General features: G+C 44.5%; 2 protein-coding genes across 3 annotated transcripts in view; one reads left to right on the top strand and one right to left on the bottom strand.

Annotated features, from left to right (window-relative positions):
- The window catches only part of xpnpep1 (X-prolyl aminopeptidase (aminopeptidase P) 1, soluble), a 27722-nt gene extending 14615 nt beyond the window's left edge, over positions 1-13107 (top strand). For both annotated transcript variants that reach the window (XM_048248452.1, XM_048248451.1), the window contains exons 11-20: positions 146-196; positions 1084-1142; positions 9516-9593; positions 10066-10137; positions 10370-10430; positions 10549-10618; positions 11384-11557; positions 12019-12095; positions 12214-12312; positions 12656-13107. In XM_048248452.1, coding sequence (XP_048104409.1) covers positions 146-196; positions 1084-1142; positions 9516-9593; positions 10066-10137; positions 10370-10430; positions 10549-10618; positions 11384-11557; positions 12019-12095; positions 12214-12312; positions 12656-12772 — 858 coding nt within the window. In that variant the 3' untranslated portion in view covers positions 12773-13107. The remainder of the gene's footprint in view (positions 1-145; positions 197-1083; positions 1143-9515; positions 9594-10065; positions 10138-10369; positions 10431-10548; positions 10619-11383; positions 11558-12018; positions 12096-12213; positions 12313-12655) is intronic.
- si:dkey-246e1.3 lies at positions 12967-15314 on the bottom strand. The gene is made up of 3 exons (XM_048248453.1): positions 15159-15314; positions 14760-14856; positions 12967-13897 (listed from the first exon to the last, which is right to left on the bottom strand). Exons 1-3 carry the CDS (start codon positions 15250-15252, stop codon positions 13459-13461), a joined length of 630 nt encoding a protein of 209 aa, XP_048104410.1. The 5' UTR covers positions 15253-15314; the 3' UTR covers positions 12967-13458.

Genomic DNA, 15314 nt, shown 5'->3' with positions numbered 1-15314 from the left:
ATACTGTACTCTTGTGTGTTGAAATCACCATGTTTGCCCCTTTCCCTGGAAAGTGTACGAAACGAGTGATTGAGTGAGTTTACAAAATGCCAGTATGCCCTTGTGTGAGATGTGCCAGTGCAATGCCCTTATGTCTCCCTGGCAGATCAAGGATGCTGTGGCCCTGTGTGAGCTCTTCGCCTGGCTGGAGAAAGAGGTACGACTCTGCGCCTCGTCGCCCGTGTGCTGCGTGGCCCCAGTGGCATGTCTGTGGGTTCTGCTGAGTCACGCAACCGACACTGCGAGCGTGTGGGGGCCTCTTGGGTTTCAGTGTGGGCCATTGTTGTGCGGAGTAATCCATCGGCCGCGCTATTGTGTCATTCCTCATTCAGGGCGAGAGTAATAGGCCTCGCTCATGTGACACCGTTAACAGGCCTGCAACCACACACATCCGTAGTGTTTGGGGCGTCTCCCCGTGTGGACACCCCGTAGTACAGACCTCAGGTCAGAACCAGCTGGGGTCCCGCCAGGTCATCAAAAGGCGACACAGATAAGTGTGCAGCTGAGTATTACTTTGAGAAAAGCAGTCCTCAAGGATGCTCACGCTGAAAGCAGCTAAAACAAAATGTTTCAACAAGGTGCATTGTTTAAGTACTGCCCCACTACCTTCAGGTCCAAGGACAATATTTTTGTCGTTCAGCCGTCACATGTGTGGTGTTGTTTTGAAGTCCTGATTTATGACCACCCACCTCATACTGCACATGCACTGGGGGTCGCCAAACGTTTTGGAGGGGTCGCGAAATGATTTGCAGTCTGGATTAAAGACATTTTTCTAAAGGTTTTTAGTCAAAGGCTGCCATTGACATAATGCCTTTGGTGTTTACACAGCCTAACTATGAGAGAAGACATTTTCTGCCTCTGCTTCCAATGCCCATCTTGCAACATTTCAAAACCAAATTCCGCCGGTTAGGGAGGAGCGGGTCGCGAGACTTAGCCCATGTTTTTTGGGGGGTCGCCAGACAAAAAGTTTAAGAACCACTGATGTTGTGGATGGCTGCAGTGTTTTCCCTGCTCACTTGTACTTTCCCTGCTTGTGTCCTTCAGATTCCGAAAGGCAACGTGACCGAGATCTCGGCGGCTGACAAGGCGGAAGAGTTCCGCAGGTAAAAAAAAGCCTGTTATTAGTTTCCATTATCAATTCTTGACACTGTCTATACGGAGGCCAATGATAACATCAAACATCACACCCCCCATTACGCCCAAGATATGCAGACATTCAAACACTCGCACACGTCCACGTCCACAAATGTCCTCAGGCAGAGAACAGATTTTCACTCATGCACAGACTAATTCTTTGGTCTGATGCTTTTACTTTTGTTTATAACATTCACAGAATAGCTGATTGTCACTGTTGCATCAGTAAGCTTTACTGGTAAAGGGTTGGCACACAAGACGGTTCCCCACTTTTGATGTACACCTGGGTGTGTCACATAGCTTCATAATAGCTTTATTATAGCATAGCTTCATAATAATAATGACGCTAATTGTAGCTGCCAGCATTTGAAGATACTTCAAAGTAACCACTTTTTGCTTTGTTAAATGCTTTACACTTTCGAACCAAATCAAGACATTCCCTTTTGTGTTTGATGGTGTCAGATTGTCCATCATTGTATACTGTATCTATCTATCATTGTCTATCATCATTTGCTCGATGGCGTCATGAGGCTAGTTATGGTCAAGGGGTCAACAAGGTACAGTAAATAGTGAATATAACAATAACATAGGTTAGGGAACACCATTATGTAAAGCCTAGCTCACTTAATAGACACTATACATGTAAGTACACATGTATTTGGACAGTCTTTTTTCCAAAAGGAACTTCAGCTGTTATAAAATGTAGTAGAGTAAAAAGTAAGATATTTGGCCTAGAAATGTACTGGAGTAGAAGTAAAAAGTTTTACCAAATTGAAATACTCAAGTAAAGTACAGATACATGAAAAAGCGACTTAAGTACAGTAATTGAGTAAATGTACTCAAGTGATGTCTGCCACTACAAAGCACACAGTGAGCACACAGTGAGGTGAAGCACACACTAACTCGGAGCAGTGAGCAGCCTTGTTGCAGTGGCGCTCGGGGAGCAGTGCCAGTGAGGGGTTAGGTGCCTTGCTCAAGGGCATTTCAGCCGTGGATGTGGGCATGGGAGAGCAGTGCTCAATTACTTCCCCAGCTCACAGTTTTCCTACTTAGTCAATGAGCCACAGGCCCAAAAAGGGGCGTGTCACTACCAGGGGCGCCTGCAGGAATTAATGCTATGGTACGCACACCCATCACATAATAATAGAAATACATAATAGAAAATGGTAAGTAGCCTAATGGCATGCTAAAGGGATACTGTGCATAGTTGGGAAGGTATGGTAGGCCAATTTGGTGTGAATACACACACACACAAGGGAAATTTTCTGTTGTTGAGTAGCTTGATGGTACGCACAGTGCGTACGGACGTACACCTGCAGGCGCGCCTGGTCACTACCACTTGGGGGGGCAAATTCTCACTATATTTTTCTGAAAGCTACATATCTCTGGAGTATAAAATGGTATGATAGCAAGTTGGATCTTGTAGCTTTGTGGCTGTACAGGCCTTCAAAGTTGACCTCTGATTTGAAAAAAGGAAATTCCGCCTATTGGCTTTTTTTTGTTAAACCACTCATAAGAGCCCAGAAAATAATCCAAACCTCATTATTACTGATGCATATGTGGTGTTTGATGATGGCATACATATTTTGAATCATTATGTGATTTTGCCCTTCATTTTGGTTGATAAAATTCAAGATTTATGTGTAATAATGAGCAAATCTACGTTTTCAGAGACACAATGTGTTGCAGCAATAATTGAAATGCCCGCTACCTCATTAATCAATGTATTTATACCTTCCTACCTCCCAGCAGACTTGAAATACAAATGATTACATAGGTCTGCATTGCTATGCTATTTACTATTTGTAAATGTACTATTTGGAAACACCCCAAAATTCAGTAAATTAGTATTTTATTGAAACTACCCATAAGAGATTTTCCAAGAGATCCATGATTACCAATCACATATCACCTTTTCATTCAAGGAATACCATATGAAAATTGTTCACATCACCACATGTACCCAGCTTAACATAAATATTATAATTTTATAATGTCCAGGGCACATGAAATACATACAGTAATTTCCTGTGTATTAGCCATATTGTGTATAAGCCACAGGACAGAGTTTTATGCAAGTTAAAAGAAACAAAACCATATACCATATTAACTGCCCCCGTGTATTAACCTCGGAGCTGAAGAAATTTTGCAAAATCAATGTATAAGCTGCAGCTAATAGTTGGGAAATTATGGTAATTGCATCACGTGCTAAAATGATCTACATTATATATTTCAGTTGTACTTTTGACTAGTAAGAATGTGGGAATGAGATGTAGATGAACTGGTTGGTGAAAATATTCATACTTTACTATTATTATTATTATTATTATTATTATTATTACTATTATTATTATACTTAAAATTGTCTTTCATCTGATGTTAAAATAATTTCCATTGAAAAGAAATAATAACAATAATAATATTTTCCAAGACTTGATCTACAAGTACATACATTTACAACAGTTTTAAAAATTCTACACAGTTAGATCTGATGAGACAGAAACTGAAATTAGATCAATCCATTTTCAGAGGAAGAGGAGTTAATTTGCATATCTACAGCAGGCAAAGCAACACAAGAGGTTAGGGATGATCTGATTCAGGCTCATACTACAGGCAAAGATCATGACATAGAGGCTGGAGTCAGATACACCTAAGCACGAATTCTATGATACATTGACAAAGCAAAGGGGGGGGGGGGGGGGGGACACCTCAACAGGCACAGGCAAGGAGGCATCAGGCAGGGGTGCTTAGTTTGTTGGATGTCACCGGGATGCAGAGCTAGAGTTCAGTAGGGTGACAGCCGCAGGAAAGAAGCTTCCTCTGAACCTGCTGGTTCGGATGCGGAGAGACCTGTAACGCCTTCCGGAGGGGAGTGGGCAAGCATTGCTTGCCCTGGATGGCCTCGATGGAGGGGAGTGAGGAACTGGTGATGTGTTGGGCAGTTTTCACCACCCTCTGCAGTGCTTTCCGGTCGTGGGCAGAGCAGTTGCCATACCAAACTGTGACACAGTTGGTGAGGATGCTCTCGATGTTGCAGCGGTAGACGTTCACCAGGATCTGAGGAGACAGATGGACCTCAGAAAGAAGAGACGCTGGTGAGCCTTTTTGATCAGGGTAGAGGTGTTGAGGGTCCAAGAGAGGTCCTCAGAGATGTGGACACCCAGAAACTTGAAGCTGGTGACATGCTCCACCTCAGTCCTGTTGATGAGAATGGGTGTGTGTGTGCTAGCTTTAGACTTCCTGAAGTCCACAATGAGCTCTTTGGTCTTCTTGGTGTTGAGAGCCAGGTTGTTATCAGTGCACCACGATGTTAGGTGCTGGACCTCCTCCCTATAGGCCGTCTCATCGTTATTGCTGATGAGCCCAATCACCGTAGTGTCATCTGCAAACTTGATAATGGTGTTAGAGCCATGTACAGGTGTGCAGTCGTAGGTGAAGAGGGAGTAGAGGAGAGGGCTCAGCACACATCCCTGTGGTACACTGGTGTTTGATGGTTGAGGAGGTGCGATTATCTAACCTAACAGACTGAGGTCTGTTGGTTAGGAAGTCCAGAATCCATAAGTTTGGTTTTTCTTTTCACATACACATATATTGGTAGATGTTTTTTCTTTACCTTGACATGTTTCGACGTATACTTCCGTCTTCATCAGAAGTAGGGATGTAACGGTATGAAAATTTAACCTCACGGTTACAGTGACCAAAATGATCATGGTTTTCGGTATTATCACGGTATTTCTAAAAGTGTATTCAATATGTTCAGAAAGCACTGATAGGCCTACACAAGCTGAAATAGTTTCAAAAAGTGTCCCGTTCACTTTTATCTTCATGTTTAATTGGCTATGTGCTTATAGCTTAACTTACCCCACCATAACTTGGATTTGCTATTTATGCTATTTGGATGCAATGAGTGAGACCAAAGTAAGCATTCAAAATAAAACTTTAGGCTACTGTATTCTCCTGATTAGGAGAATACTCTCCGGAATAGATTTAATGTGGACGCGAACATAAAGACACAGAGTGGCTACATGATACAGTGCACATTTTGCGGTGAAAAAGTTCCGCCTTTTAAAATCAGGTGTAGCCTAATCCGAATCGTAGTTAAAACCATCAATTAGACAACAGAATCAGTAGGGTACCAGTTTTGTTCCATTGTACCAGGCCTACTGTATGTCAAAGGGAGGCTGGGATGAAGCTGGGAAGGATTAAACATACGGTTTCCACACCGTGGGTAATCAACAGTGATAATCATGATGTTTGAAATGAATAATTGTAAACGGTAATTGTTATAGTCAACATTTTTATCGCGGTTTACCATTATACCGGTAATCGTTACATCCCTAATCAGAAGGTCACACAGTGGAGTAGTGTGACGCGTTTTTATCAGCTGATGTTGTTACGGAGGTGTGATCCACCTGTCAGTTTTTTGACAGGTGGACCACACCTCCTGCATGCCAGAGTCATTAAGCAGGAGAAACAACCGATACCACCGCTGGATAAAGGAGGCGATTGAAATAAGAAAGCGGGGCCCAAAGACGATGAATAGAGATGAGGGAGCGTATATGCTCACCCATACCTGGAGTGCCGTCCTGGGGGGCGGCTGACTTGACAGCAGGAGGTGTGGTCTACCACCTGTCAAAAAACTGACAGGTGGATCACACCTCCGTAACAACATTAGCTGATAAAAACACGTGAGTTTCATATAGTGATAATTTGCCCCCCCAAGTGGTAGTGACGACCCCCTTTGGCTCATGGACTAACTGGGTCGGGGATCGAACCGCCAACCCTTCTGTTTCAAGCCCAAAGCCCTAACCAGTAGGCTACGGCAATCTTTTTCAGTGAATAGTTTGAAAGATGTGTTGCATACTCTGTAGCTGATAAAGGCAAGAGAATTATTCACAATGGGTGATGTTGGCACAACACATTTTTGTGTGCCAGTGCCACCTTGCCCCTTATACGTTTAAAGTGATGAAACGTGGGGCAACCTTTTGAGCAATGTAACTGGGCAACCACATAACCAGTTCCATTTATTCTAATTGGATGATCATGATTTGCCTAAATGATGAATAAAGTTGTAGAAAACTGTTGCCCAATATCAACTGGAACATGCCAGGACCACAATAATGTGGAATATTGCCCTGCAGCATTGCTCAAATTCTGTCTCATTTACCATTTTGACAGCAAAAGGAAACTAACTTTAAATGGGGTCACAAGACACTGTTGCAGTTTGGATTTAAAAAGTCCTGACACCCTTTCGAATATTTTCTTTTTGCCGCAGCGAAGCGGTGGTCATATAATATAGGTTTAGTCAGATTTTTTTTTTTTTTTTTTTTTTTCGCATGTCCAAATTTCCATCAAGCATTCCCTGGACACTGAAAGACCGGGGTAGACGAAACTTGGTGGGCATGTAACCCCACATGGATAGCATGGAACCATCTGTAGCCCCCCCGCTGGACTGCACCCCCCGAAAGGAGGGTAGGGCAGACACAGTTTTCTGTGAATATCTCGAGAACCGTAAGGTTTAGGAGGACCATTTTTTTTTGTATGTTGATCTCAAGGGGCCATGTCAACCCATTCCACAACCACTCATTTCATGTATAGCCACCTAGTTAAACACAAAAAAAGTAAAAATGAGGTGTTGTAATCGCAGGTATCTGTGACCTAACATAGTCAAAACTGCACGAAATTGGAAGTGTAGGATCATTATGACACCCTCTGAATGCACGCCAAGTTTCGTGGAATTCCGTTCATGGAGGGCGACACAGTAAATTAATTTATGTTACTATACACCAACTGGCCTGTAGGTGGCCGGAGACAGTTTTCTGTGAATATCTCAAGAACCGTAGGGCCTAGGAGGTCCACCTTTTTTTATGTATGTTTGTCTTAAGGGGGCATGTCAACCCATCCCATTACCACTTATTTCATGTATAGTGCCACCTAGTAAAAAATTAAAATGCAAAAAAATTAGGTGTTTTCATCACAATATCTCTGGCTGACACCCTCCGAATGCATGCCAAGTTTTGTGAACTTCCGTTCATGGGGGGCCTTACAATAAAATAATTTATGTGTACATTTAGTGACTGTACACCAACAAGGATTCCCGGGACACTGTAAGACCGGGGTACACGAAACTTGGTGGGCATGTAACCCCACATGGATAGCATGGAACCATCGTTTTTCGTTTTGATCTGTAGCCCCCCCGCTGTACTGGACCCCCCGAAAGGAGGGTAGGGCAGACACAGTTTTATGTGAATATCTTGAGAACCGTAGGGCCTAGAATGACCAATTTTTTTTCCGTATGTTTGCCTCCAGGGGTCATGTTAACCCATTCCATGTGCACACATGTGTATAAACAGATACACACGCACACACATACATTCACAGTAATCATACGTATGACACATACTCACACAGTAGACATATGTACGCATGCATGCACATGCACAAACACACATACGCAGGCAAACACACAAACACACACACACACACACACACCCACACACATAAACATAAACGTGCACACGCACACATGCACACAATTCAAGAATTTCTCAGAATTATGAACAGGCAAGATGGGGGTCTTGAAATCTATGAACTAATCATGTTTTGGTGCTTGTTGTCTAGCAGATACCAGTGAGAATTGAGTGTGGATAATGCAATTTAGTGAGACAGTTAGACTCAGATTGGCCTTTCAGCGTGATTTATTTTTGTGGAAAAAAATGTGCTGGACTGGGCGGCGGTCATATTTTGTACCGCTCTGCGGTACATCTAGTTATTTCCTTGTTGTTTTTGGAATCATGTCTCAAACATACTATGTATTTGTTCTGGCATATTTCCACAACACAGGATTATTTAGGATTATGGAAATGAGATAATGTGCTGTCTCCATCCTTGTAGGACAGGTGTGTTAAATCACAAGAACTACCTCTGTTTTTGTGAACCTGAAGAAGATCGCAAGGTCAAAACATTGCCCAGCAAGCATGACCATTTGAGTTTATGCTCAAGGGAAGTGCCAAGGGAAGTCATTGGGGGAAGTTTTTTTGTTTGTAATTTTTTACTCACTATTTAACACTTCATCACCTTTCACTTGTGTGCTCAGTCTGTTGACAAAGGGCCGATTTTGTTGTCTGCCAGTTAACCTCATAAACAACAGCAATTACACTTGCCTGCTGGCCTATCAAACAGGAACATGGTGCGTATCAGTAATGCTTGCTTGCAACATTGCAACAGATTGTGGCTCCAACAAGAGATTTGTAATACAGTAGGTTTCTAAAGCAACTCAAGGATTTATGTACGAAAACATAGACCAATGTTTCACCAATAAGTAAAGAATTCAATATTAAACATTCAATATGTGATATTTTGATGAAGTACAAACAAGTTGACTTTACATTCAGAAAGACATTAGTTAGAAACCTCTTTAATGAAAAAGAGTGTTCCTTTATTCATGTTGTTCAGATGAAAAGGGGAGAAGTGTGTGAGTTGCGTGAGACGTGGGTCTGCCACTGAGCTTAGTCCAGCGGACATATGAGTCAATACTTCTGGTGCTACTCTACCTGCAGGTGTTGTTTATGGAGAGTTGTCAAATCTGGTTGGTTGCTATCCTGTATAAATGACCCAGGTGAAGTGATCAGCAGTGGTATGAATCCAGCAGGCTCTTCTAGGCTGTGTTTGTCCCCATATGACATGATAATCCCCTGCAGCTGCACTCGCAAGGGACTTGGAATGGAAATGCACATAAGAAATCATCCATTTTCCTCAGTTTCAGTTGTTCAGTTGCTCTTCTTGGTCTAAACTCACACATAACATCATGGTGGTGCTAATACAGGGGGACATGATTTGGCCCTTCCCATGGTGGTATTAGACTTCTCAGATGAAGTTCCCAACTCCCCTGCGAGGCTTGTGGTGCATTATGGAACTCCACTCTTGACATTTTTGGCAGAGGAGCAATGCATTGGGTTTAATTTGTGTGGTAGATATGTCCTTACTGCCCCATCTAGTGGAGATGGTGATAACAACATGTTCATACACATGTCTCTCTGTTTTTGTTTTCTGGTATATGGTAAACAAAAGTGGCTACACCAGTTCTATGTAAGGATTCCTTTATGTTGTGAAGTGTAAGTTATGCTGATTATATTGCATGTCCTCACTTTTATCAACAGCAACGTGTGTGTTATACAATTGTAACAGTATCTTTATCTCCCTGGAATAAGTCACAGCATAACCAGAGGAGTGGAAGTGTGACACTGTCCCTGTATTCCCATAACGCCGTAGCAGAAGAGCACGGGACCTGGGGTTGATGGCACATGAATAATCCTGTGTGTGTTTCCTGCTGTTTTTTGCAGCCAGCAGAAAGACTTTGTGGGCCTGAGTTTCCCAACCATCTCCAGCGTGGGACCAAACGCCGCCATCATACATTACAGGTACGCTGCCTCAACCAGGTTAGAATACCGTGATACGGTTTAGCATTAGAAAACCGTGATATGGTTTAGCGTTACAATACCGTGATATGGTTTAGCGTTACAATACCGTTATATGGTTTAGAGTTTACTGTGCCTGTCCTTAGTGACCTGTTTATCTCAACCAGGTTAGAATACCGTGATATGGTTTAGCGTTAGAATACTGTGATATGGTTTAGCGTTTACAGTGCCTGTTCTTAGTGACTAATTATCTCACATTGTCTGTTACTGTAGGTCATCATCATGTTTCCTACACAAATATAGGCAATATAGCAGTAAACAAAAAGCAATTAACAACAACATCATCTGTTGTAAACAACTGATGTCTCAGATCTCCTCATATTTGCTGTTATTGTGTATATTCACAGTGTTAAGTGTGAACGACCTTTGGTTTTATTGTGACTGAATTGCTGCTCTGGCTTGTGTCCTTGTATAGACCTCTGCCTGAGACCAACAGAACGTTGTCCTTAAATGAGATCTACCTGATCGACTCTGGAGCCCAGTACATGTAGGTGCACCGCCCCCTTCAGTTGTCTGTGTTCTCTCTCCTCTCTCCTCTTCTCTCCTCTCCTCTCCTCTCCTCTCCTCTCATGTAAATAATTAGAGAATGGAAGGCAGTGGATAAACAGACTCGGTCTAGGACGACGTTTGGAAAAACGCTGTCACAACTTTCCTTTGTTCCATTGTGTGTAATAATGAGCATGCCGCCTTTTTTTTTTTTTTTTTTTTTCCAACTACAGGGATGGGACGACCGATGTAACCCGCACAATGCACTTTGGGACGCCCACAGATTACGAAAAGGTTAATACTTTGACCCAGTAAAAATACATTTAACCAAGAGCCACAGACAGGAGTATGTACTGTACGAGCACAAGCAGTTAGCTGGTTTTAATTCCCGCTCCTGTACTCTCTCTCCCAGGAGTGTTTCACTTACGTCCTGAAGGGCCAGATTGCTGTCTGTGCTGCAGTTTTCCCCAACGGTACCAAAGGTGAGTTCACAGCACTCAGAAGGGCCAAACATTGGGCAGCTGTGGCCTTTTTGGGCAGCCGTGGCCTACTGGTTAGCGCTTCGGACTTGTAACCGGAGGGTTGCCGGTTCAAACCCCGACCAGTAGGCACGGCTGAAGTGCCCTTGAGCAAGGCACCTAACCCCTCACTGCTCCCCGAGCGCCGCTATTGTTGCAGGCAGCTCACTGCGCCGGGATTAGTGTGTGCTTCACCTCATTGTGTGTTCACTGTGTGCTGATTGTGTTTCACGGATTGGGACAAATGCAGAGACCAATTCAATTCATATAGCAGTGCTTTGAATGTTAAGCTCAATAAGGTGCCACCATACAGTCCAATTTGAAACCTGTCCATCAATCCAGAACTTCAAAGCTCTATACGTAGAAAATGACTATTACACATGACCTCACAGTATCATGTCTGGGCTGAGGTAGCCAGCATAGCATAGCATCGGCCATTGAGAAGAATGGGAGTGGTAACTCGCTCTCTCCAGGTCTGTAGAAGGCCAACTCACTCTCCCCAGGTCTGCAGAAGGCCAACTCGCTCTCTCTCTCCAGGTCTGTAGAAGGCCAACTCGCTCTCTTTCTCCAGGTCTGTAGAAGGCCAACTCCCTCTCTCCAGGTCTGTAGAAGGCCTTCAGGGTCTTGGGTTTAGCTGTTGCGTCTGGCCACTTGTGCCACTCAGCTGTGTTAGTGTTACATTTAGCAGAAATGAATGACTTACTCACTAAAGCAACCCCTGTACTGTAGGTCACCTGCTGGACTCGTTTGCGCGGGCGTCGCTGTGGGAGGCGGGTCTGGACTACCTGCACGGCACGGGCCACGGCGTGGGCTGCTTCCTCAACGTGCACGAGGGGCCCTGCGGCATCAGCTACAAGACCTTCGCCGACGAGCCACTAGAGTCCGGCATGATCGTCAGTGATGGTGCGAGTGCTAAGTACACGCACACACACACACGCACACGCGCACGCACACACAGAAGCACATGCAGTTTTGCAGCTCCAGTCGAGCTGTTTTCCCCTTTTTTAAGGTGTAGTGTATCTTCTCCACCTAAAAAAAAGTGAGCCTGGATTTTAAACCAGAATGTTCCAAATCCCTATTTTACTTTACTGCATAACAGCGTATTCTAACTGCTTCCGAGCAAACGTCTGTCGTGTGCCATTGAATGCTACCTGTCCACACTGAATCCGTTAAATATGCTCTTCTATTGCGTCACATTCAATATTCAAAATCGCAGAGCAACACAAGCGACAGGCAGAAAATAGTGACGGGGGGGCCTAACCAAGCGCTTGCTCGCGTCACATGCAGTGAGGATATGGTATAAGGCAGGTGAAGCTTCAGTGGACAACACATTCACATTTAACATCATCAATTAACTCTTTCAGAGCCTGGCTACTATGAGGACGGCTCATTTGGTATCCGCCTGGAGAATTTAGTCCTGGTTGTGCCCGCCAATCCCAAAGTAAGTGTTCCAAGAGTAGCTCAGTACTCCACATCAGGTGATCAAGTTTGTTGAAGACAAACGCAGCGAGCGCTACAGTAACCGTTTATCCACTGGTCACCTGCTCTCTCTCTCCCAGTACAACTACAGGAACAGAGGCAGCCTGACGTTTGAGACCATCACGCTGGTGCCCATTCAGATCAAGATGATCAACACAGATCTGCTCACGCAGAAGGAGGTGAGTTGAGGAAGTGGTGGCTGCCAGTGTTACTCAGTAGCGCCACCCGCTGGACGGACCCTGACTGAGCAGGAGTTGTTTTGGTTGATCATCACAGTGCAGAGGATTTGCATAAATACTGTGTGTGTGTGAACTGAATTGTGTCAACTTTACTACTTTACAACTTTACTTCTGAGGAAATGCAAATGTACTGTATGAAAAACAGCTAAACAAAACAAACTACAGCTCATTGAAGTGAAGCTAGTTTCTACCAACAAGTGAGGCCAAGGGAAGGCTATTCTATCTGCCCTCTCATTGTCCCATATCATTGGGGCCACCCTGTGACACCCCTCTCTCCCTGCAGCGTGATTGGGTGAACGAGTACCACAAACAGTGCCGCGCCATCACCGGAGCGGAGCTGGAGAGGCAAGGCCGCAAGGAGGCGCTCGATTGGCTGATGAGGGAGTCTCAGCCAATCTAAACGCTGGAAAACACAACCAACACAAGTTGTCATTGAGTGACTTTTATTTGAGCCAATCTACAGTGACTATTTTTATTGTCTCCTTTCTCTCTCCTTCCTGTTTGTTATATGTCCATAAACCAGACAGTCTTTCTTTCTTTCTCTTTCTCTTTCTCTTTCTCTTTCTCTCTCTCTCTCTCTCTCTCTCTCTCTCTCTCTCTCTCTCTCTCTCTCTCTCTCTCTCTCTCTCTCTCTCTCTCTCTCTCTCTCTCTCTCTCTAGCCAGCACATTTCATACTGTCTGTCACTCTAAACTCTTTATTATAAATCAATTAAAAAAAAAACCTACAAACTGCACACATCTGCCTGTGTCCTTGTGCTCCCGTTGTCTGGAACAGCACGTGGTCTGGCAGTGTGGAGGAACAGCACGTGTCTGTCTTCCCACTTGATTTGAGCCTGTAGAACGGACTGTCAGGGTGATTTATCACCTGCTGATCAGCCAGAGTACACAGCTGGTTAGACCACACCTTTCCTCCAGTGAAGAAGTGTAAACACGGAAAGGTTAAGGGGTGAACCCACTACATCCAGACTTGTGATTATCACAACCAGATGTTGGCTTGCAGACACACACACACACACACACCTGTCTTCGACTTCTAGACTTTCTTGTCCTGATATATAAACACACAAAGACACACACACACATGTCTACAGCTGCATGTAAAAAGTCTCGGCGGTGAGGGTGATGCCACTGCTGGGCTCCTGGGCGAGCTGGTACAGCGAGGGCGGCTCCTCCACTCCTCCTCCCCGCCTCCCCTCTTCTCCTCCTGCACCAGTCTTACTCTCCTCCTCCTCCATCGCTGCCACCTTCCTCCTCCTCTCCTCCTCCTCCTCCTCCTCCTCCTCTTCGTCCTTGCCGACGGGGAGGGGGTTGGTGTAGATGTAGTAGATGCGGGAGTTGTCCTTGGGCGCCTCCCGGCCGCGGAACAAGGCCAGCGGCCGGCGGAGGCTGCACCGGACCTCCCTCCTCAGAAGCAGGGCCAGGCCGGACGACGGGTCAGGCGCCACCGCCGCTGCCAGGGTGGCGGGGAGAGAGGCCTCGTAGCCCCCCACAGCGCTCTCATAGACACGCGCCTGCTTGGATTGCCTAGAGGCGAAGAGGAGGAGGAGGAGGAGGAAGTTTGTGTTTACATCTCAGAGTTTCAGCCAGGAAGAAAGTCTTTGTGCCTGCCTGGCCACATTTGGGTGAACTTCAATCATATTTAGAAGTATCATATTTAGAAACCGTATTGAACCTTTTGTCCAGAATAGTCCAGACAGGTCTAAGGTCGCATTTCATAAGGGCTTCATTGTATAACAGTGAATAAACCCACCTATCAGATTTTGTATGCCAACACCCAAGGCCAACTGTAAATGTGTGTTTGTGGGTTAGTTAGAATTTCATCCCATTCAAGCCACAGAGTTACTAGAATGAACAAAACCTGTTTCAAAACAGTTTTTTTTTATTTTCCCATGCTAATATCTTTGCTTCTTCTGATGTGATGTTATAATTTGGTTATTGAATACCAGTTGAACTGACAATGGAAACCGTTCATTTTGTACATGTAGTTTGCATAGACTATATAAATGAAGTAGTATTGGTATGGTATGGTGTTACACCATAATGTCTCATCAACAATTGATGGGAACATTAATGAATCCTAAATTTACACTATTTTGGGTATTGTTACAACATATTAGGTGATATGGCTTACTGTACGTGCAAAGCACTGGTCCATCTATTACAGTCAGGAAACATTAGACATGTATTCCTCTAACATTTAAATCTATGTTTTTGAGTTTTAGTAATATACCATAAGGTGTACCGAACATACTATACTATAAGCGTTTATTGCTTAAAAACTACATAGCATCATAGGAAACATGCCATAAAATGGGACTATTTTGTATGGAAATGGATTAGAATACTCCCTAATCATCACATGCATGACTGCAGCTGTGTGCCTTACCTCCTGCGGCGGAGGAGAGAGATGCTGCAGAGGACAGCGGTCACTGTGAGGATGCACAGGGCCAAAGAGGTGATGGTGATGTTGAACACTCTAAACTCTGAGCAAAGAGGGGCACACAAAAACACTGTAGTTTCAACTATACAGACTATTTCATAGAAACGGAACAATTGAAAGAGCTGGAATAGACGGGAATAGACTATAGCCAACATCAAGTCAACTGACTTTGGTCAACACAACACAGAAATAAAGACGAAGCTCCGGGTCTGTTTACACACTCTCACTCCAGAGGTTTGTTCTCCTGTTTTCTAGTTTGTCTTGTTATTGCAGCATTATAATTCAACAGACAGCCCAGGCTTGTCGTGAGTTGTGTGTGTGTGTGTGAGCGCGTGTCCCACTCACCGTGGATGGAGGCGCTCATGTCCTGGCCCCGTGCCTCCTGTGCGGCCGTGCGGTTGAGGAGGGTGGTGGTCGGCGTGCCGAGGCTCCCGCTCATGGTGCTGAAAGAGAAGAAGCCCTCTGCACCGCATCCCTGCCCAGACACGTCTGCCGCCGCCC

This window comes from Alosa alosa, chromosome 7 (assembly GCF_017589495.1).
Source record: "Alosa alosa isolate M-15738 ecotype Scorff River chromosome 7, AALO_Geno_1.1, whole genome shotgun sequence".
NCBI classification, from domain to species: Eukaryota; Metazoa; Chordata; class Actinopteri; order Clupeiformes; family Clupeidae; genus Alosa; species Alosa alosa.
Note: the sequence above shows the minus strand (reverse complement) of the source record. Positions and strands in the feature narration are given on the sequence as shown.